The sequence below is a fragment of the Pocillopora verrucosa genome, chromosome 6 (assembly GCF_036669915.1).
Source record: "Pocillopora verrucosa isolate sample1 chromosome 6, ASM3666991v2, whole genome shotgun sequence".
Lineage (NCBI taxonomy): Eukaryota > Metazoa > Cnidaria > Anthozoa > Scleractinia > Pocilloporidae > Pocillopora > Pocillopora verrucosa.
Genome location: NC_089317.1, coordinates 26,036,026 through 26,058,827, shown reverse-complemented (window position 1 = coordinate 26,058,827; position 22,802 = coordinate 26,036,026). Strand labels below are relative to the sequence as shown.

The 22,802-nt window shown below is 36.7% G+C and overlaps 2 protein-coding genes across 3 annotated transcripts; one reads left to right on the top strand and one right to left on the bottom strand.

The window, feature by feature from the left end:
• Positions 1–530: 530 nt before the first annotated feature.
• On the bottom strand, positions 531–13,900 carry LOC131777610 (cullin-3). Its single transcript, XM_059093956.2, has 26 exons — positions 13,649–13,900; positions 11,163–11,272; positions 10,607–10,694; positions 9,901–10,014; positions 9,076–9,147; positions 8,678–8,766; positions 8,341–8,455; positions 8,054–8,107; positions 7,870–7,947; positions 7,469–7,565; positions 6,954–7,105; positions 6,296–6,382; positions 6,085–6,174; positions 5,837–5,905; positions 5,500–5,601; positions 5,276–5,383; positions 4,955–5,079; positions 4,803–4,854; positions 3,927–3,968; positions 3,532–3,633; positions 3,268–3,385; positions 2,723–2,791; positions 2,566–2,638; positions 2,028–2,097; positions 1,825–1,931; positions 531–1,422 (listed from the first exon to the last, which is right to left on the bottom strand). The coding sequence occupies exons 1-26, from the start codon at positions 13,700–13,702 to the stop codon at positions 1,398–1,400; spliced, it is 2,262 nt and encodes a 753-aa protein (XP_058949939.1). The 5' UTR covers positions 13,703–13,900; the 3' UTR covers positions 531–1,397.
• Positions 13,901–14,016: 116 nt separating this feature from the next.
• On the top strand, positions 14,017–22,663 carry LOC131791876 (RCC1 and BTB domain-containing protein 1). 2 transcript variants are annotated; one of them, XM_066167913.1, is made up of 15 exons: positions 14,017–14,434; positions 15,804–15,973; positions 16,073–16,166; positions 16,394–16,461; positions 16,657–16,764; positions 16,870–17,012; positions 17,147–17,210; positions 18,057–18,183; positions 18,342–18,397; positions 18,678–18,748; positions 19,103–19,156; positions 19,278–19,375; positions 20,032–20,162; positions 20,795–20,909; positions 22,284–22,663. In XM_066167913.1, the coding sequence occupies exons 1-15, from the start codon at positions 14,161–14,163 to the stop codon at positions 22,295–22,297; spliced, it is 1,587 nt and encodes a 528-aa protein (XP_066024010.1). In that variant the 5' UTR covers positions 14,017–14,160; the 3' UTR covers positions 22,298–22,663. The 2 variants fall into 2 exon arrangements, with proteins under 2 accessions (XP_066024010.1, XP_058965264.1); XM_059109281.2 differs by lacking the exon at positions 22,284–22,663 and having other exon boundaries at positions 20,795–21,767.
• The last annotated feature ends 139 nt before the right edge of the window (positions 22,664–22,802 follow it).

The window sequence follows — 22,802 nt, the reverse complement described above, 5'->3', positions numbered from 1 at the left end:
TTAAAGTCAAATTTTCATGGAAAAATACCTCTGCCTTACTTTCACTATGCCTTGCTATATAATAAAACTAAAAATTAATTACTCCCGGAAATGGGTTCTATCTAACCTGGTAGGCGGTCAGATAACAAGCAATGCTATGTGATAGTAAGGTGAGGTATTTCTATTGAAAATTTGACTTTAATTTGTTATTCCTAAGTGCGGTAGTAAATATTCCCATACAACTCCTGTGACTCATTTCGCAAGATGATCATCTCACAGCTGAAGCTTAAGCCGCCTGTGGACGGACGAATCGATGAGAATCTCATGTCAATAGCATTCGATCAGTCATATAGATATCTGGCGTCAATTTTGACGTTTTGTGGTCCTCTGTAATAACCGGTAAATCACTCCAAGCTGCCCTTATGGGCAAGTCTCTACGTTTTGCCTGCATTGCTAGCTGTCTTTGGGCTTCGCCAGTTAAAACTACCATTAAAAAGCCTCTCTTTACATGTGTCAATTTGAGGGTAAGTAAATAAACCAAAAAGCAAGACAAGGATTCCTTGCGATTTTATTCATAAACTGAATAGTTTAAACTTTACCTAAGAATTTTACAGGACTTATACATAATCATTGTCTACAACAGCACTGGAAAAATGACTCCGCGCGCAATTTTTACAAAAGTAAAGTTCAACAAAAGCAAATTTATTTGTATAATGGAACGGCTTCTGTCGTCCAATTTCCCCAAAATGTATTGTTCCTCAGAAATTTGCCTGCTAGAAGAGAACCTAAGCCTCTTCTTCACACAATGCCCGTGCAACGTCATTTAAAATGTTCTAAACTTCAGTAAAAGTAATCCATGACACAGAACCGCTACTGTTTCGCTGGGCTGACTCGTTCTAACTGAATGCCCCAGTGCAAAAGTCAAACATCACCTTCTGGTAAGACTTTTCTCGAAGAATTTCACCAAATTCACCTCTTACTTCTTGAGCAGGTCAAAAATGCACGATTTCTCCTCAGTTGCCATGCCTACGTCACTTTTCCGTGTCCTAATCAAGTCATGAGATCTGTTTCGTGACACTTCGTCCAGATGGCGTGACGCCAGTACACGTGCCTCTGCTATTTTCCTTTTTTTCCACACAGAACAGAATATAACCGTTTTATTACGTCACTAATAATACGATTCCTTCTGCTTTAAAGATTGTCCTCAAAATTTTCGGAGAACTTAAAACCTTTACTGGAAAAAACGTGCATGAGAATGGAAACTGTCCACAGTCAGACAAATCCATATTTAACGTAAGCTTGTTCATGTCCAAGGAATTATAGGCGGTAAGTTAAACCATTGAGTTACAATAGCAGCCAATTTGCGTTCAGAGTAGCGTCTGATTCTTAGGTCTGAGTTTGATTGACGATAATCCTTCTTACGCAACGTAAACGTAGACTTTCCTGCAAGAAAAAAAACAAGGAGGGAAGAATTATTTTGAGGTTTTACCGCCGCAAAAGATCACATTTAATATACTTAAGCAGCCTCAGAAAGGCCTTTCAGTTTTAAAGGAGTAAGGCATAGAACTCTAAAATGCACCCCTCCCCCAAGATTGTTGGCAGCTTAAGGCCACAAACGCAACACTGTTTTCTAATTACAAGCACAACCCAAAGTATTCAAAGGAGAAACTGAGTTACATCCATAGAACACGCATTAGGACATTATGCCTTCTTCTGCCGGAGAATGAATGCCGTAAATAGCTTAACAGTCCTACTGTACGATCTCGTTTTGCATTTGACTGTTTTGCTAACTTGCCGTCTAACTAAGGAGTATTATGACGTATACTACATGTTGATGTCACTGACCTGTCCTCGGGAGTCCTGGCTAAGTATTCTCTTTCAATCAAGCCTTCAATTCTCTTCTTAATAACTTGTGGACTGGGCATGAATCGAGCTTTAAGCTGTTCAGTTACCTGCTCACGACAAACACAAACACGAGTTCACAGGGATGCTTCAAAGAGAGAGGAAAATCTAATTCATTACTACAATTCAAGCCTCTTAATACAAACCTCTGCTACTAGGAGATTATGTGGTGTCTTTTTCCGTGCCTTCATTATTCGAACAATGGCGGCTTCAATTCTGTAGTTTATTAAGGAAATGAATACTCTGTACTATAGCTCAGATTGCTAAAAGATGTCACAGCTTTGTGGTCATAGTCAAGCACGAAATCATAAGAAAACGCAAAGAAGCATGCACGCGTTCCAGTCAAGAGTAGCTCCGTAAATATTCACGACACGAGGACTCAGCCCGGGCTTGACCCTGCATCTTAGGATCGTGATTCTACGGCGCTAACCATTAGGCCACCGTTTCTCTCAGAATACAGAGTTTGTCTTAACCCTTTACACCCAACGATCATTATGCATATTCTCCACACTGTTTTCCAGACATTTTCTAGAGTACTGACACGGAGAATTTGTTTGAGAATCAATATCTTCTTCAGTTGGTGATCATATCCTTTATTCTCATGACCTTGATGTTTGATTCAGCAGTGATTTTAATCTTAAAAGATTCAAGTCACTCTTAACAGTTAGAGGCTTCAAAGGATACTCATGTTTTCTGTCTTCGTCCACTTTATTTCTGGTTTCCCTCCTCTCGGGTTCCATTTCACCTTTGGCGAGAACTGCACAGAGAAGAGAGAGAAAAGTTTGACAACGGTTTCTTCAAAAGGAAAGAAGAGGATTAAGGAGAAGAGACTGAACTGTACCTGTTTGTATCTTTACTCTGTGTAATTTGGACGTAAATTGTTCATTCACTGAGAACACATCCGTTGGTGCTGGAAAGAACAACATGACCACTCATCAATCATCATTATCATGACATCAAAGTTGATGCTCAAAGGTAAATTGCAGCTGTATTAATCATAAACAATAAGGTCACGAAAATAAAAAATAAAATAAATAAGTAAATAAACAGACAGAGAGATAAACAAACAATCAAAAAACCCAACATTTAGCTCCCTAGCTCAGTTAGTGGTAGAGGGTATCAGTGGGGTGATGGCTTTTACGGCTAATGGTTAAAATCGTGGCCATTTTACGGCTAACGGATGATTTCTTTTCGTTTCGGTTAAATGAAAAATTTTAAAGGTTAACTAAACGGTTAACATTTGCTGGTCAATATTTACGCTTGACAGCTAGGATTTTTTTTTGCCAATTTACGGCTTATGGTTCACCCCATTGAGACCTTGGTGGCATCACCTATCCAGTATCTATGAGTAGAAGCGTGAAGAGTTTCCACAGGTTTTCAACTCACATATGTCCCTTCCTTTAGGATCTTTAGTAAGAACCCTCTGTGTCGCTTTCCCACATGCTAATGACTGCAGCGCTCGGTTTAAATCTCTTTCGGGAATTTCTGTATGCTGACTTATTTCCTGCAACGAAAAAATACACAACTTGAGCACATGTGATAATATACACATGTAGGGACGACACAAGAGAACTTGAGGGGCCTTTTGCACTTCTTAGTCGCCCAATGCGCCCTCCTTCATCAGCTGTCTATTGAGTCATGTATACCTACCTCATACGTCCATCGTTCTTGTGTGTTGAAAAGCATTAGCAGACACATCTGATACGAGGAGACCTGGAATATATGTCGACGTGTCTCTGTCGGACCACCCTCCTAAAGATAAAATAACACTTGTTACTCAGAGAATCTTTCGAAAATGTTGCTAAAATGTTGGAAAGCCAGATCAATTGTGTAATAAACATGTAAAGACACAGATAACTGGAAGTGCGGTGGAAACATGCAAAGTTACAAACCGCAATTGAACCAAAAATTTAAGTACAACACAATGATAACACAAAGTAACTGTATTGAAAACATTTTGAACTACAGAAATAATCACCTGTCATCAAAGTTAAAAGATCAGTCGATTTTTTCAAAATCAATAGTTGTCAAAACGTGGTACTCACTTTCTTGGAAGGTGGAAATGTAGCATTTAGCTCAGCTGTTCCCTGTTAACAAGAAACAGATCTCGCATCTCATCACAACTACCACAAGTCATGTTAACGTTGATAAAAAGGTACAATCTTCGTTCATGCTGAAGGGGAACTAATCAATTCTTGTTGTTGTTTTAGTCATTACTTTAGGAAAAAATTGCAAGCCGAAGAAAAAGCTTAGAAGAGCTAGGTCATCGATTGTTTATAAGTAATACTCTAGCCTTCAATATTACAGTGTGGCCATTTCCAATCCATGTGAATCTTCTCCATCCTTAACCGTCTCAGTTCCTTTTTTCAGTTTATTCTTAATGTAGTAGTGTTTCTTCGTCTTACCAAACCAATATTATGTTACTTCCCTCACTCTGAAAGTAATTTCGCACTTAGAAACGACTGAAAACTTGGTGGATTATTCCTTTCGAACCGAGGTTTAGATTATTTGACTATAAAAGAATCATGAGGTTACTCTATTGGCTAAGCAACAATGATCTATTGATCTTTATATAATAAGCTCAGTTATGCACGCATTCTGATTGGTTCTCACTTATGATCTATTGAAGGACAGATATATAGATGACGTCATCATTAAACCTTTTTTAAATTCTTAATTATATAAAACTAATAGATTCCAAGTTGCCACGCGTCTGTTCAGTAATAGATCACAGAGGACGTCAAAATGTGGTAAGAACATCAATGACACACTCGGCTGCGCCTCGTGTGTCACTTTTTTGTTCTTACCACGTTTTGACGTCATCTGTGACCTATTACCGAACAGACGTACGGAAACTTGGAATCTGCTTGTTAAATAAAAAAGACAAACTCAGTAAAAATATATGGTAAAACAGATCTTACCAGCTGTGGTTGTAGAGTCAGCTGTCTTCCACTGTGACAACCTAAATAGAACCTGTAGAGTACAACACACAAAAAAGTAAATAATTTATCATTCCATGTCCATAGTTTTCAATTTCAGTACAACTCGGACTTCATTCGGTCACTTATGTCACCTTTTGAAGCAGTCAAAGGCATGCTGGGCCTGGGGAGGAATTGTGCATTTTGGTGAGGAGGACTGAGTTGGCCAGAAACCTGTTGTTAGGACACGCACCACAAGGTCCACACCCATCAGATTGATCTAAAGATAGCCACAGAACATCAAACTTGTAATTAAAAACATGATTTCAGTTTTAGGAATCAATAAAACATCTTGTCATTGTCATCAACATCATCAAGGCTTCTATTATTAACATCACCATTATCATTCCTACCATTATAATCATAATTATTGTCATGACTTGTTTTCTCAAAAAGGAAAGTACTTTCCTATTTACCTGATTGTTGGAAATATGACTTCTAAATTCATCATTGGTTGACTGTGACAGTGTCATGTCTTTAAACATGCCTTCCAGCTTGGATGTAAATTGACAACCACACTCGGTCTGAAAAGAAAAATACATGCAGTGTCATTGAAATGTTTACAGACATTAGAATAATAATTGTTGATACATCACTGTTAGTGTCATGTTTATAATGCACTTTTTAACCATTGACTAACCTTCAGCTTAGAAATCATGTTTTTCTCTGAGTCATCTGAAATGCTCTTTCCCAGAAGAAGTCTTTTGGCCAGGTGTTGCTTGTAGTACCGTTCAAAAACATCCTAAAAAAACAATTCCTTGTTATGTGATAGCCTTTGCACTGTGATCCTTAGCATCATTTAACAAAAAACGGGCTAAATAAAATAGGCCTTCAGGTTGTCAAGTTAAATTTGTTCTAATGTTTAGACTGAGTTTATCAAGAAGGGTCTGGAATGGAGTTGAGTTTAAAGATACTCACCAAAATTTCAACACTGAAAGAAAGCAAGATTGCAGTTATTGAAGGCTAAGTTCTATCACCTTTTCTTGAAGAAATCTGAACAGTACCATACATTTGTCCAAAACTGTTTCCACTTCTTGTTCAGAAAGCTGAAATAACAAGTTAAAAAAGCACTGGTTGAATAGATTTGGAAGTTTACTTTATAACTCGGATCTCTAATAGACAACCTACATCTACATGTAGTACAGAACATAACTGCTTTGTACCAGACAAAAACATAAAAGGCATTTGAAGGTGAAAACAAAGTAGTAAAATTAATACAACTTACCCCCTTTACTCCTTTCTTCAGCTTGTCATCAATGAAGAGCGACAAAAACTCAGGGGATTTTCCATTGAGATTAAGGAAATGTTCAAATTCCTAGAAATGGGAAAGAAGGTGATGTTGTAGTATTTGTACTTTTTTGTTGTTGCAAGTATTATGTTGCAGCATTCACACTCCAAGCAAATGTCACAAATAACCCGATAACTCCTGAACTTACAGAGGATATGGCTTGCTTGAATAACCTGTCAATATTGAACGAATTGTTCAGGAAATGGTCAAATCTGTCTTTTAAGTCTAGTAGGCTCTGAAAAATGAAAAAAAAAAAAACAAAAAAAAGGTAAAACAAAGAAAAAGATGTGAGTGGAGTCAATAACAAGATGGTACTACATTTATTCTGTCAATAACAAGTAACAACATGATGGCTGAGGGAAGAGGAATTCTTTAAATTGCTCCCTACAAGGTCAGATACTTTTTCTCTTTTTCTACTCACATTTTGTGTGCTGGTGATAGTTGTGAACATTGTGCATTTTCTCCATAAACGTTAGATAATCACAAGTGAAAATCTGATCTACCAGGAGGACTCAAGGTACAAAGGACTCAAGCCTCAAACCTTCTCATTTTGTGGTCAGATGCTCTACCAACTGAGCTACAGAGATCTCATCACTGAGCTAGGTCATATACTAGGTTCAAGCTGCAAGCATCCTACATACTGCTAAGATCAGCATCAAAATCTCAAGGAGATAGATAATGAGCATACAGTAATTCAAACTTGCTGGGATGTTAAAGAAAACCCATCCTCCACAGTATCACATAGCTGGCACTAATATGTTCATAAACTCAACAATCAAAGAATCTTGATGAGAAGAAATTTGTACCTGAATGTATGTGATGGGATTTTTACCACTTTCCCCTTCTTCTTCAATGACAAGAGCTTTGCCTTGTTCACGCAAATATCCCCTCATGCAATCACACACAGTTTTCAACCCATCTTTGACTCTCACAAAAAGACGGTACATCCTTGCCAGGTCTAAATTGTAAACAAAACAAGAAAATTTTCCATTCTAATACTTTTTATGTAAGGTCCTTAGTTAACCTTTCCATCTCAAAAAGGTATAAAAATACCTCACCAGCAGCACATCATCAGAGGAGCAATTATGACAAATACTACATAGAAATTACATGAGCTAGATCTTAAAATTCAAGTTTTCAAGTTTGTCAACTTCAATCAGTGCTCATCTTCCCCATCTTCATCAATCCGTTTTCTATTTGGGATAATTCTTGTTGTGTTTCAGTATGACAGCAAATTATTTTTCAAAGGTTCTCTTTTGCTTATAGGAAACTGTCCATGCTGATATGGTGAGAAAATTGTAATAGAAGACAGAACACAAACCTTCTATTTTGTTGTGTTTTAGCATATGGATAACACCAGAGTTCTCCATTTCCACCACTGTTTTCATGTGTTTACGTATTAACTCCTCCTCCACAACCTGTTGAGAAAATAATCATTTTCCAACCAAAAACAATTACATCAAATTACATCCTAAAAAGGAAAGACACCAATCCCTATATTCCCAAGGAGTAAATGCTTATTGCTTTTTTCTCCAATGAATTTTTAAGGGGTTGCACTGAAAAAGGCCCCAAGTGACTTTTGAGATAATATCTACTTCTACTGTTGTTTCTCAAGAGAAGACAATTTACAAGTAGAATCAAACACTTCACCAAAAGTCACTAAGGCTTTCTCCCATGCATCTCTTCATTTAATCTCCATAATCAAAAGCCACATGTCATTACCTTAACAATAGGTTCTTCTGTAGTAGGGTCCAAGTAATGCTTGGCCCGTTCCGATTCTTCATTAATTCTGGCTTCAACCTGATGGAGGAGCCTTGAAGTCAGTAACTACACAACAAATTCATTGCAAAAAGACATGATCAAATTCAAAAACTGTTGAGAATGGATCCATCAAAGAGGGACACACCTTCTGAATATAAACAGATGCACTGTTTTCTGCTAGGAACTTTTGACCTTCCAACTGTTGGGGAAAGATCAAGCAAAATGCAATAAATGTTCAAGCAATAACATATATTATGGACTCTAAAGTTGTTTTTGATGTAAATTTTGAAAAAAAAATTGACAAGTTACGGCCCAATTTCAAAATATTCCTTAAATCACTTTCTTTGTTGACAAGTGAACTGAGGCAAAGCCATTAAGTTTCCTCTTGTGCATGAATGCTAACAAACGCAGGACCTGCCAGAAAGTTTATACCTTGTAGAATTCTGCAGACTCTTCAAGGAATGGTTTCTCAAAATCCTCCTCATACACACTTCTTGTGTCAATTCCAAGGATCATCAACATCTGACAAGCATTTCTAATAGCCATCCTAACCAATGAAGACAGGGGGAAACAAGATGAGCCATAATTTCAGGAAAAAGAAATATAAAAGGTTACTTCAGTGTGGTAAAACAATGACAACATACAACTTTTTAATTAACAGTTTGGTGAGAGAAGGGATAGTCCATGACTTCCAAAGGTATCTAATGCATAACTATATTTAATATCTTTTGACAGTTACAAGTATTATGATTATAAATTATCCAGCTACCTGTCAACAACTTCTCCTTTCCGCTCTCTTCTGACAAGTGTGAGTAATGTTTGACACAAATGATCTCTGATATTACCATACCTCACCACCTTGAAAAAAGGGAAAAAAGTGTAATCTAGTGATGGGTATTAGTTACAAGAAACTGTGAGGAACAAACTATTGGTTTGTTTTCAATGTGACATGGATACTGATAAATTTGCCACAGAGGCAAATTCTGGAAATTAAATGTGAATGAAAAACTACTTAAATGACCAAATGATCTAGCAATTGATTAGCAGTATTAAAAAACAAAACATGTTGTTTTCATCAACAACCTCATATGAAGAATTTTAGTAGGATGTCATAACTAGCTTGGCTTTGTCTACTACCAAATTTAATAACCCAACACAGAAACTCACCAAGTCACGGAAAAGGATCAATCCCAAGTTGTAGACATTATCAACACTGTTTTGTTGAACATAGACTCTATCCTGTGGAAGTAATCATAGAGTTAAAAGAAAAAAAGTTTTCAGAAAGCTCTAAAATTTCCAGCCAGATGTTGTTGTGCACTAAAAAAATGTGAAAATTTGTTGAAGGTTGAACATTAAGGAAGCAAATTTATAAAGAGCAAATTATAAGGCTTTAACCTTTACACACTGGCTATCAGTGTTAACCCTTTAACTCCCATGAGTGACCAAGACAGAATTTCTTCTTACAATATCAATACAATATCAAGCAGACAGGTGATGAGAATAGAGAGAAATATCAATCATGGGATTATTAGTTGATCCAATACCAATTTCTCCTTTATGACTTACATCACAAGAACTGTATGGCAGACAGTAAGGAGAATTACTTGTGAGATCTTGGGAGTTAAAGGGTTTATTTACTAATCAGTTATCTATGACATGAAGCCAGAAATAGCAAAGGCAGGATGGCCAAGTGTGAAGACTCAGAGGCTGGTGCACTGCAGTTGTAATCCCTTGGGTGAAGTCCTTCACCTTACCACTCACTGGATTTGTGCTCCACTGCCCAGAGTTCATCTCCTTAAATGTGCCCTGTGAACAACCAACTACTCTGCTCCCTTTCACCCTAACCAAGCTGTGTTTACTGAAAAGATTTGGTGCACTGTTTGTTTACATTTACCCAAGAAAGCCTTACAGAGAGACTTGTTACTGTTTTAAGGAACACATACTAACATGCTGTTGTCATAAAATACTAGGACGTCATTTGGGTTGACATACCATGTACATGAGAATATCTCTTATCATCACCATTGAAGTCTGATGATCATTCCAAGCAGCATTCAACGTGTCCAGGAAATTGTTGTTGAGTGAAACCACCACATCTTTGCGTATCTTTAAGTAATAAGATAGAATAGAGTATGGTGGTACAAGAAACATGAGTTATATGTAAAAATTGACTGGGAGTGTTTTTAAACTTGCTTAAGTTAAGAACAATAGCCAGGTAGCTAATATTGCCAAATACTATCTATCCAGCAACATCATGAAACAACCATGCCCAGTTAGTTAAATAAAGTTTAGGCATTGTTTAACAAAACCACCTTCTAACCACCTTCAATTTAGCTGAACCTTTTATTTTTGAACATTCAGTTTTGTGAACAGTGTCAAGAGGGTCAATAGCTGATAGTGAAAGGACAATCAATTAATTAACTCAACCCTCTAATAGAGAATTCAAGAGGCCTACTGCTTGAGTAACAACTCAGTTTGGGTTAGACCTTGTGCAAAAAACCCGTCCCAAGAGTCTCTCTAACCCCCCTATAAGATACTCTTCTTTAATGTAGACTAGTGTCAGTTTTCCATCAAGTCCCCTCAACAGTTTGGCAAAACCCATTTGTAAACCTAAGTGAGGTACTGACTGATGTATTTGTCAATACTCTAGTAAAATACTAAATAAGTCCCCAACATAAAGGAAGTGCATGTTTAATACCTTTTCTACCAGATGCTCTGTCACAACTTGTTTGAGTCCAGAGTATAACCTCTCTCCATGCTTGTGTAAGACCATAGTATAAGCATTCCTATTTAATTCAAATCAACACTAACTTTTAACTTGCTATCCTTTAAAACATTTCCCATGTATAAAAAGAAATGCTTACCTCTTTCCACTCCCAAACATCTCAAAACATAGTATTTACTAGTTTATCGATTTGATTTTCAAATAGATAATGAGATTCCAAAGAATGTTTATGGTACCTTAATTATTAACTGGAACAGAAGTCAATAAGTTTGAAATAAGAAAACAAGAAAAAGATAAATTTTTTCATTGCATCCATGGCTGTGCAAAATCAACAAGAAGTAGATAGATAAGGTAATCAATATATAAAGATACTACTATATTTGTTCTCACTGACCGCTTCATGAGAATTAAAGGTAATACCAAGAAAATTTGTTGTTACATTGAGTTTTCACATAGGATATAGGGCAAAATACAAGAGACCTAGAGAAGAAACAAGTTAACAATTCATTATTGAATTTGAAAATATCACCTATAAAGTTCCTCAAAACTAAGGCCACTATTGTTTTTCTTCTGAATTTCCTGGATGGCATTCTTCAGCAAGTTCCAGATGTCTTCAACATACTTGTCATCCATAGTCATCTGTGCAAAGAAAGAAAGAAGAAAAACGTTTGAGTTTCAATCCCAAAGCTAAGGTAGAAATTGAACTCATATCTGTGTCAAGACAAAGGTGGGCTTGAAATATGATTAAAAGAAACGTCTCACTAATTTGAGACGTTTCTTTTAATCAAAAAGACAAGTTATTTTTTCATTAATCTTGTTCCCAACAAGAAAGCTACCGAAAGTTGACATACAAGTCGAGGTGATTACCATGAAATTCTCTTTCAAATTGAATAGTCTTATCATTTTACCACCACATGCAAATGATCACATGATTACTGCAATCCCCTTTGGTAAAAGCTTGTATAACAAAAAAAGGTGATAAGTGTGGTAAGAAAAATGACAAAAACATCACCTATCTCTCATGTCATGTTCTAGAAAAAGTATTTGCTTCAAAGAAAATGCATACTTTCTTACACCAATACAAGAATTATTAATTGAAAGAAAAAAACTAAAATTCAGGGAAAAAACCTACATGTATACACTTAAAATAAGAAATCATTGTATTAAGAGATCATTTTACACATTGTGAGTCGGAGGGTAAAAAATCAGGCAATATCAAGAAGGATCTACTGTAAACATTACTCCTACTTCCAGAAGTGACCAATGAGTAGTTCCTCCCCCCCAATTTCAATAATTAAAAAAATAAAAAGGAAGTGTTGTATGGGAGAACACTAAAATTTCAACACTAAAATTATAAGAAAAATGTGCAAAACAGTGTGAGATCTTAGGAATTCAAATTAGCAAGAGAGAAATCAATTAATCAGTATTCCAAAAATACCCACATAAATACACAAAAACTCAATTAACCAAAAATAGAAATCTAAAATTAAGATTCTGCTTCTCAAAATAACTAATCATAAATGACAATAAAAACAGAAAAAAATTTGATATCACTAGATCACCAGTTAAAACATCAGCTTGAATCCAAATTTGATTTTAAAGGTACCACCAGTGTAAATATCACTTGTTCAACTCAAAAAGGTAAGGTGAGGCATAGAAGGTTAATCTTTTGTTAAGCGATTTAACTAAGCACTTCACAATACGCTACAGAATTACAACAAGATAAGTAATCCCAAAATAGCTTGCAGTTTGTCATCATGGCAAATAACACTTTCAAAAAAGAAATATATTCATTTCTCTCATAATGTAGTCACTTCCAATGTGGATTGTGATGTTTTGACTGCATACTACCAGTCTCAATACCTGAAGAAGACTAGTCATATGCAGCTGAAATATCATGATCCACATCTGAAGTAATGGCATTATAAGAAAAATGATTAAAATTTCTGTTTTGGACAGGTTAATAATTTCCTCAAATTAATAATAATTTCCTCCTACTTGATTGGCCTCATAGTGAAAAATAATGGTTATTCGAATCATCATTTTTTCCCTTTGCTGTACGTTTACAACATAAATCTGCCTGGTGTCTTAATTTGATTGCAAACTGTTTGCACAAACTCATTATCACACACACTGAACATAGATAATGCAGAGATATTGGTAAAGTTCCCTGTATCTATAATAAAGACTGGTTTGGATTGAAATCCAAACACTCAGGTTTTCCTGGTAAAAGAATCAACTAAAGGTTGATTTAAAAAGCTGTAAATTTAATTTTGCTGTTCAGGCATTGTATTTTCCTGTACTTGTTCCCTTACTTGACAAAAATAAGAGAGCTAAAACTAAGAAAGCATGTATGGTGCTGCAAGACTTAATGACATGAGAGATTGCATGCATATGCAGTTTGCAGTTTATACAGTATATGATCTAAATATGTACTATAAGGTCACAATTCAAGTTAAGTACAAAAAAAATCCAAACGCATAATTGGGCATCAAAAGTTAACGTTAGGTTTGTGGCAGCAAACAATAACATTAAAAAATACAACACACGTACAAATTTTTTATTTCAAGACTGCATAACCTAAGGTATCATAAGTTGGATCGATAACATAAAAAAAGGATGGCAAAAGAGAATCATTAGAACTACGACCTCAAAAAATGTTACATTCGTACAAGTTGTACTTCCGCAAGCTTCAATTTGAGGCGATGTACGTGTCACCAAATTGCAAATCAAGCCCCTTTCCTTCATAAAACTAAACAGTTCCTCAAAGCTGGGCAAGTGACTTATTCGGGACCAAACATTATGGCTTGACTCGTCAAGAACTTTAGTTTAACTTGGGAGCAAATCGTGTTACAAATCCCCAAATTAATATTCGGCCTGCTCAGCATAGCTCAATCATCTTGGTTCTATAAATTCTGATAAGTATGGATAAACATTCAAGGTATCACTGCCGATTGAAGCAATGCTGTAAGACTAAACTGCGGCATTTTTATTTCTGGGGAAGCTCACACTTACCGGAAAAGCCCGAATCCTCATCTTTGTATCTTTCTTTCCAGCTCGTAGACTCATGACGGAAACTAGCGACTCCCTATCGCACGAAACCTTCTCTTTCTTGGACGAAATTACCCAAAATCTCGACGTTTCTCGCTGATTTAGACAATTTACTATTTTAAAATCGAAACGTACAGCTTTAACATATCATTTTCCCTTGCAATTTCATTATTCCCAAATCGCTCCAAGAACAACCTCCATAATCTGAACCAGAGAACTGGCCATAAATATAACCCATAATGCATTTAGAACTGACGTCATGCACTTCTCTTGCGCTTGCGCGAAGACAGGCTTGGCAGCTAAGGAAAACAAGGCTCGGATTCTTAGCTTTGCCGTGTGGGGAGGTTTACGATGAATAATACACAGAACTTTTAATCTCACTGTTTCACCAGGAGGATTTCTGCCGGTTTTAATTCAGCATGTTTCCTTTTTAATGATACAAATATAGAAATTTCGATCAAATAATAGAGATCAAAATGCAAGAACTAGAGAGGTGGCCTATTTTCAGTCTCCTGAATGAAGAGTTTTTGGTAGCTGTAAGAATAGCGTGTGTTTTTGGAAACTCAGGAAATGAAGCGATTGTTGTCACGAAAGACGATGATGTGTTCGCGCTAGGATCAAATGGAAGCAGTTGTCTTGGAGTTGGAGATGCTCAGAGTTGTCTTCATCCCAGGAAAGTAGAAGCCTTGTGTAAAAAGAATGTGATGTCCCTGGCATATGGCAGTGGTCCTCACGTCCTTGCAGTGACAGGTTACTTTTTTATATATTATGTGCCTCTGATCTAAAATCAATTTCTTAAATTTCCAAACTCGTTTGTGTAGATTATGCTAAAAAAAGGAATTTTTCTTTCTTTGCTATTTATAATACTTTCTAGATCGTAAATGAAATTTGAGAATTCTCAAGGAAATCCCAAAAAGACTAATGTTTAAACCATAAATATCCCATGCTGAATATTAAAATAAGCAACATTACTGTAATAATTCAAATCAAGGTGAATCTCTCTTGGAAAAATGCTACATTTATTGACTTGTGTTTACTCATGTTAAGAATTATTTGCAATGGTCATATCCTCAAAACACCTGATGGTGAACTGATTAAGTTGGAAAATGCTTGGTCAGAGTTTGTCACCATAAACATTCCAAAGCCATGAATTTGTTACCAACTAAACCTACCCCACCCTTTAAACTGGGAGAAGCTTTGATCATTACAATTGCTATGCCTCACTTTCATACAAAGTTAAATGACAGTGCTTTCAATAAGACCTGGCACCCGCTGGAGCTCTGGCAGGTATTCTGCTGTGAATCACTGGGTATACTTTGGAAGCTTTCAAGCAGACTCACGAAGTGAGACCTAAAACACCATGAGATCTTCTAGAGTTCTTTTAGTCGACTTTTAACTTTTTAAATGAGTTTGATAAAAATGATTGTTATTGTCTTATCCTGAATTCCAGCATACATTTCATACATTTCCAGTGAAAAAAGATTTTGAGTTTCCAGCAACATACCAACTCAAATTTCAGAGGACTTTTTGTGTGAAACTCAGGGAGCAGGCTTTGTGTGTCTGCAAGTGGAAGATTTTGATCAGAAATAAAACAATTAATGAAACAATTGTTATAAAGGAGACGAAAATTTAATAATCATCTATGGAATTTTTACACTGAAAACTCTGTTTAGCTTAGTTTGTTCTGAATGGAAGTAATGGGATAATAAGGGGAATATTCTCTGGCAGGTGCCACCTTCCTCAAATCTTATTGAAAGCACTGAATGACCCTCATGATGACCCTGATGATGGTCTGGAGATTTGGAGACTCTTTTATCTTCTAAATAGGATTTTATCCTGTATTATAATCTTTCAGGAGAGAGTAGTCCATGAAAAGAACTGTTGTCAGCAGTAGTGACAGATGTTTTGACATTGTGAAGGGAAGTGACTGTCAGATTCTAATGATGACCTCTGATGATGACTTCTGCTAAGGGTGTCAAAATGTGTGTGACTGCCATGGAAAAATAGTCCTTCTCATGACTAGTCCCACACGGTCTATCAGATTACAAGATCAAATGTTACTGGTAGGTTTTAAACATTTGCTGAAATGCGTTTTCTATGTGTTTTTTTCTTTTTTTAGAAGCAGGTGAAGTATTTACCTGGGGTCATAATGGCTACAGTCAACTTGGAAATGGAAACACAAACCAAGGTTTAATCCCATCACCTGTCACCTCTGGACTACATACGAAAAAAGTTTTTCAAGTGGCCTGTGGTAGTCATCACTCTCTTGCACTTACTGTAGAAGGAGAGGTAGAGTCAGAATGGAAAATTGTCTTTTTTACTTGCCAGTCAGTAGCTCATGTTTTTGGATTGCACTGATAAGTATTTCTGTCTTAAATTGTATGACAGGTGTTTGCCTGGGGATACAATAACTGTGGACAGATAGGTACTGGAAACACAAACAATCAGACTGTACCCAGAAAAATAAATTCAGCAATGATAGGTTAGTAAATGATCTCTACAGTGTTCCAGGCTGTAAATGTTTTGGTTGCTATAGCTGCTAAAATAAATTCAGTAGCCAAATTTGCGGTGTGAGGTGCCAATATGGTGACTTGTGATTGTCAGTCATTGTCAGCAAGTATTAAAATTATGTATTGTAGTTTCTATGGTCTGTAATCAAAGCTAGGTAAACAAATTCTTAAAATGTTTCACATTTTCATTTTTATATAGGGACAAAAAAGATAATTGTAATTGCTTGTGGTCAGACATCTTCTATGGCTTTGTCAGATGCTGGAGAGGTAAGAGTACATATGTTCTTACTTTCACTAAAATTGTTTAGAAAATAGACAGAGTACACATCAAATTTTGTAAAAATAATGTGGTTTTATCAACTGAGTTGATGATGTAAGTTAATTACCCTGAAGAGTTTTTAAAGCTGAAGTTTTGGGCATTAGCCCTTTGTTATATTGCAAGTTTGTTCTTTTTTGTTGCAGCTGTTTGCTTGGGGTTACAATGGCAATGGTCAGTTAGGAGTTGGTAACAATGCTAATCAGCTGACACCATGCAAAGTTATTGGACTTGTTGGAACAATCACAACACAAGTATGAATGAACATAAACTGAACAATAAATCATGATGAATTAGATCAAAAACTTAATCCTTTCAAGAATTACGCCTACTAACTATTTAACAAAATGATGTTTTAGATTGTATGTGGTTATGCCCACTCACTGGCTCTATCAGATGCTGGATGTCTGTATGCCTGGGGGGCTAACTCCTATGGACAGCTTGGAACAGGGAACAAGGCACACTTAGTCACACCAACCAAGATAGGGTTGGATAAAGGAAGGTATGTAATCATGTTGTTTGAAGTATTTTTTCTATGACAGGTCATTTAAGAAATGTTTTGACCCAGTGGTTAATGTGCTGGACCTCAGATTGAGGATTTGAATGCTTTTCTTTTTAATCATTGACACTTGCTAGGTTTGTTGAAGTTGCCGCTTGTCATTACAGTCACTTATCAGCTGCTATGACAGCCACAGGAAAGGTATGCACTGTTTATGTTAGTACACCCTTTGTACAATCACCTTTAGGTAATAGTTTACAAGGTTTTTCTACTCATGAATCAGTATATCCCAGCAGGGCTCTAAGCTCAACTTTTTCCATTGTCACCAATTGTTTTCCTAAATTGATTGAATGGTAGCAGCCAGAAATGTTATTTTACTCCCAGGAAAACATTATTTTCTGACAGATATTTCTTAAGTCCTTTGAACACTGAAATTAGGCAAAAGTGGCTGAAAAAAAAACCAAACAAACTTTAGGGTCAAAAAGCAGACAAAAGAGCCCAAAAACTGAAAGAAGGGTACAAAATGAGACAAAGGTGTCCAAACACAGATTATAACATATAAACTCAGACAGAAATGTCTGAAAGATTTAAAATATGGCCTGAAATCAAATGTTGGTGTCCGAAATAGCATGGAAATGTCTGAAAATAGACAGTGGCATCCAAAATTGGACAGGAAAGTATTCAAAATTGGAAGGTAGAGCTCTGAAGCAGACAGATGAGTCTGAGAATGAATGATTGAGATGAATTTCAGATGACAGCATCCTGCATGATATGGTAGTGTCAGAAATTGTTTAGACCACCAGAATAGCTGCAGCTTGAAGCCCTTCCTGATAGGATTTTGGAATTGCTTGGCAAGAACCTGGCATTAGGGATTGTTCATTGTCTAATGGATCCTCAAAGAGGTAGAACCTTTTACGTGACTGCACAAGAACATAGGGTCCTTTGAAAATAGGAAGCTGCTATCAAAAAAGTTTTCCATTTAGCTATAATTTTCAAATTGTTAATATCTGAATAATCTTTTAAAAACTAATTTCCACTGCCTTATAGGTATTTATGTGGGGTCAGTGTCGAGGGCAGGCTGTCACAAGTCCTATGGAAACAAAGTTTACTAGAGTTGACACCACCTTTGCATGTTTTGCTTCCCCACAGTCGATGGCAAGACCTCTTATTGTTGGTTAGTAACAAGTCAGTTGTACAAATTATTACTAACAACAGTAACTGTGAGTCAGAGTTTGTTTGAACAATGGCAAGTCACAATGCCATAATTCAATAACCTTGGGATGTTATGTGAATAATCTGGCAACTTTATTGTCTTTGCCCCATTATCTTCAGATCAGGTTCAGGAAAAGAGAGTTGAACAGAGTGTTAGAGATGCATTTAATGATCAGGTATCGTCTTCATATCATGGGTGCGTACTCCACCAATGTATCAAACAGTAGCTTGTATTACTTTTATTTTGTTCATTGTTTTGGAACTTTTACGTTTAAAATTCTTTAAATCGAACCTACGAACCTGACCGAATCCGAGCATATAAGCCTTGTAGAGAGGGAATGCTCGTAATATGGTAAATAAATAAATAAATAAACACATAAATAAATAAATAAATAAAATAGTCGTTTAATTAATCATCAGACATGTCAGTTTTACTGTGTCGTCTATTTGAAACAGGAAACAAGCGATCTAACGTTTATGATTGACGGCAAACCGGTTTATGTGCACAAGTCCTTGCTCAAAATAAGGTAACGTTAGCTTCATTTCTCTGCATTGGTTAACTATGTGCGAGCTTCGAGGAGCATCGAGTGATGTAGACCGGCATACACAGGCAAGAAGTCAAACGAGTGCGCGCGCGAGAAAGAAGTTACCCCTACATGAAATGATTATCAAGGGTGTTGGTCTTGTCATGACTTCTCAAAATAACATCATTTGGTGAGCAAAACTGAACAAAAACGTAGATTGAAAAGTCGTACACATTTATTTATCACTTATTTTTAGAATTTCATAAATAATGAAGTCAAAACAGAGGTACATATTAAGAAAATCAAAGCTAAAACTGAGTTCCTTTGTTAAATCAAAACAAACCTTTTTCCTAACAGGTGTGAACACTTTCGGAGCATGTTCCAGGCGCACTGGGATGAAGATGAAAAAAGGTTAAAAGCAGTTTTTATTTTTCCTAAATGCGGTTGAAATGTTTTTAAATGAAGCAAATTTGCTGATTGGCCATAGAAAAGCGATTTATGTGGCTCAGAAGTGTTTTTGTTGTGTTTGTAGCGTGATAGAAATCACACAATTCAGCTATCCTGTGTATTACGCTTTCTTGGAGTATCTCTACACTGATCAGGTTCATCTGCTGCCTGAAGATGCCATCGGTGAGTCAGATGTCAGATTTTCGATATCTAAAGAGTGTCAAACTAAGGTTCAAGCAGCTATGAGCGTTTTTCGGTTTTGTTGAAGAACCAAATCCGAATAAATCACAATGGACAACTGGAACGAAGAGGAAACATTACAAAGGAGCCAAAGAGAAATCAGAAGCGCAGGATTGAGCGGTGATTGTTTTAATTTTGCATCTGATTGGCTGGCAGGGTGCTGCGAGTTTTCCAGACTTTCTACATAATGAAGTGGAGCCTTGAAAACCAATGCTCCACCGTAATACTTTTGAAACCCGATAGAAATGTTCTTGCAAACCTATTAGAGCGCATTTCGATTTAGTGTCGTAAATCCAAAACCAAATTTGTCCAACGGCCAATCGGAAGAAAAGGAAAATACCTCCAGGAACCAACGAGGACTCAAAATAAATTCAATCGAACTGGCCAAAGCGCGGGAAAACCCGGATGACTAAGTCGTGATTGGTTTTAGTTTTGAATCTGATTGGTTGAGAGATTGGCGTGAGTTTTTTGTATCAATCAGTAAGGCAAAACCAATACAATCCCGGATTGCTGTTGGCCCCTAATTAAAGATGGCTCGAATGTGTGTTCTTGGACCAGCGTTTACCCTCCCATGCTTCTTTGTTAACTTATTTTTTCAGGTCTCTTGGACTTGGCGAATTCATATTGCGAGACACAGTTAAAACATCAGTGCGAACGGATTATCAAACAAGGAATTACCGTTGAAAATGCTGCCATGTTACTTGCAGCAGCCATCAAATACGAGGCCTCGGTAAGAATTTGATTGGATAATCAGTCTAGTATTCAGTGGTCACGCTCCGATAATTCCTTTCAGACGTGAAACGAGGACATCCTCCTCCTTTTCCGCCCATAAGGAATTGGGTCGAGCATAGCCTCCGTTACGAGATTTTCTGATAAGCAGTTGGTTATTTCTCCTGCGTAGCCGTGGTCTGGTCTGGTCGTACGTTCTTGCGCTGCGTGAGGAGACCACATAACGGCTAAGCAGTAGACTAGAATTGACGTCCAATAACTCAAAGAACTGCGCCGCAAATAATTTGACTTGTTCTTTTGATTAGAGAAATGTTTAAGTGATCTTTGCCCTTTCACTCTCGAGATCTGGTGTCAATTCTCCGCACTATTCCCAATGCGTTTTTATAATTTTGGCTCTAGGATTTTTGTATTAGATCAAACTACATCCTCTCATTGATGCAATTCTCTCATCTCATCACCCTTCTGCTTAAAAACGTATCGATATTCTAGGAGAAATTTTCTTTGGTCTTTCCATGATGATTCAGAATGGAGAAAAAATTAACATTGTGGCGAAGAATGCTTCTTTTACTGTGATAACCAACAAACCATAATCACAAATTAACCAAATGTAATATTTTTGTTTTTTGTTTTTAGGATCTTGAGGAATTTTGCTTCAAGTTTTGTATCAATCACTTGACAGCTGTCACCCAGACTAAAGCCTTTAATCATCTTGATGAGGGAACTGTCAAAGAATTTATTAAGAAAGCCGGCAAGTATGGTGCTTTTAAGTATTGACACGAATCTTTTGAATGAAAAGAAAGATCCATTGCTTCCCTGTTGATTATAGTTGATGGAGGTTGGAGACATCGGCCAGCGCGTATAATGTAAAGGGGTTACATTCAGTAGACCCAGTGTTTATTCAGCAGGCAGCTGTCATCACTAACGTTGCGGCACAAACTTTTCCTTCGCGCGTGAGAAAGTCAAAAGCTTGGGGCAAAGCGATTCGGCGAGAGATCTGCGAGGGATGAAGCCCCACTGTTAGTGCCAGACCCCTTGCAGTTTCGCTTTGTCCAAGGCCACAAACTTTCTTGAGGTCACAGAGACGATCGTGCTTCAGCGCTGATAAAAGCCTGTCTGCACGCTACTCTGTTTCTTCTTCGCACCCACTGTAAGCTTTTTTTGTTGAAAATTACAGTTGCATTTCGTTAAAAAAAATTAAATACGGTTTCTGGATTTCTTCTTCGGAATTATTTTTTTCCACTTTTCCATACTTAGGCTAACCTTTGAATAGTGATAATCGAAAAATTCCGTCGAGGGGCCGGTGGTCTCGTTACTTTCAACACAGTCTGTGCTCATTCCTTTACCAGACGCGATCTTATCATTAAACTTTATCAATATTTTCTTGAGGAAACATTCAGAACTAAGCTTTGTATGATATGTATCATAACGTGGAATGTTTTATTTAAGAAAAGAATGATCTACGATTTAAGAAAACAGCATTCGATGTATAATTTCAACGTGTTTAGGGTGCCTGGATGCGTCAATAATTTACTTATTTATTAGTATTTGAAAATAATATATACATATGGAAAGTAACTACATTAAAGTTCACATGCGAGATAGTGAATTACGTTTGCTCTCTCCTTTGTTTCCAGAAATTGCTATTATTGATCTTACATTTAGACAAACATGCCTCACAAAGTGCACATCGCGGAGAAAGAACAAAGCTTTACTCCTCTCGTTCTCGCATTTTTTGAAATTTATATTTGCATTGCTTCGGCTCGTTTTACATGTCGTGGCTAATGCCCCATTCACACCAAAGCTTAAACATGTTTAAAAGTTGTTTTGTTAAACACAGTTTAATTTTTTTTTTCTTCATAGAAACTATTTAACCGAATATTTTTGACTTGAATGTAGCACATCGGAAATGCAAGTTAGCAAGTACTTGAATCCTATGGAAAATCAAGTTTTTCAGTTCTCTGTTTATAATTTTCATTCAATGAAAACCAGTTTAACAAAACATGTTTTGCTGGTGTGAATGGGGTATAAGTTTACAAGTAAACCTTATTACACTTTTTTCCGAGTTTTGAGATCAATCGTGAACGTAGTGCGAACCTATCTGGTTCATCTTTTCACGTTTCAGCTCTGTATGATTGATGGAGCAGCTTTACCACGGACTAAGATGTCTTCCTGTTAGGGAATCTATCCTTTTTATCTTCTGGTTGATAATTTCGCATTCTCCTTAAACGAGTAGAGTAGGAGGGAGGTTACGACTCGACTAAGATGTGAACTTCAATTTTCATGTGAACTTCCATTAATATTATTAGGTTAGTCTGATGTTAATGTCCCGTCATATATTGATTAAGAACCTTATTGGCCTTAGGGCCACTCGTTTTCAAAGGAACGAGGGCTCTGGGAACAAGAATAGATGGGTGGGGTAGGCACCCTGAGCTGCAGCCAAGACCAAGAGAACATCAGTGTCTACCCGACAGTGGTAAATAAGCTTTAAACCCCAAGTTTTGCCCGATCTCTCTTTTTCTCCAAACGTGCAAAAGATTGCAAAAATATTTTACGTCAGAGCTCATGGATTTATCATATGCGCAAAGAGCTCCATGTACTCACTACAAATTTATCAATTAACCAACTGACCGGAAATTGAGGG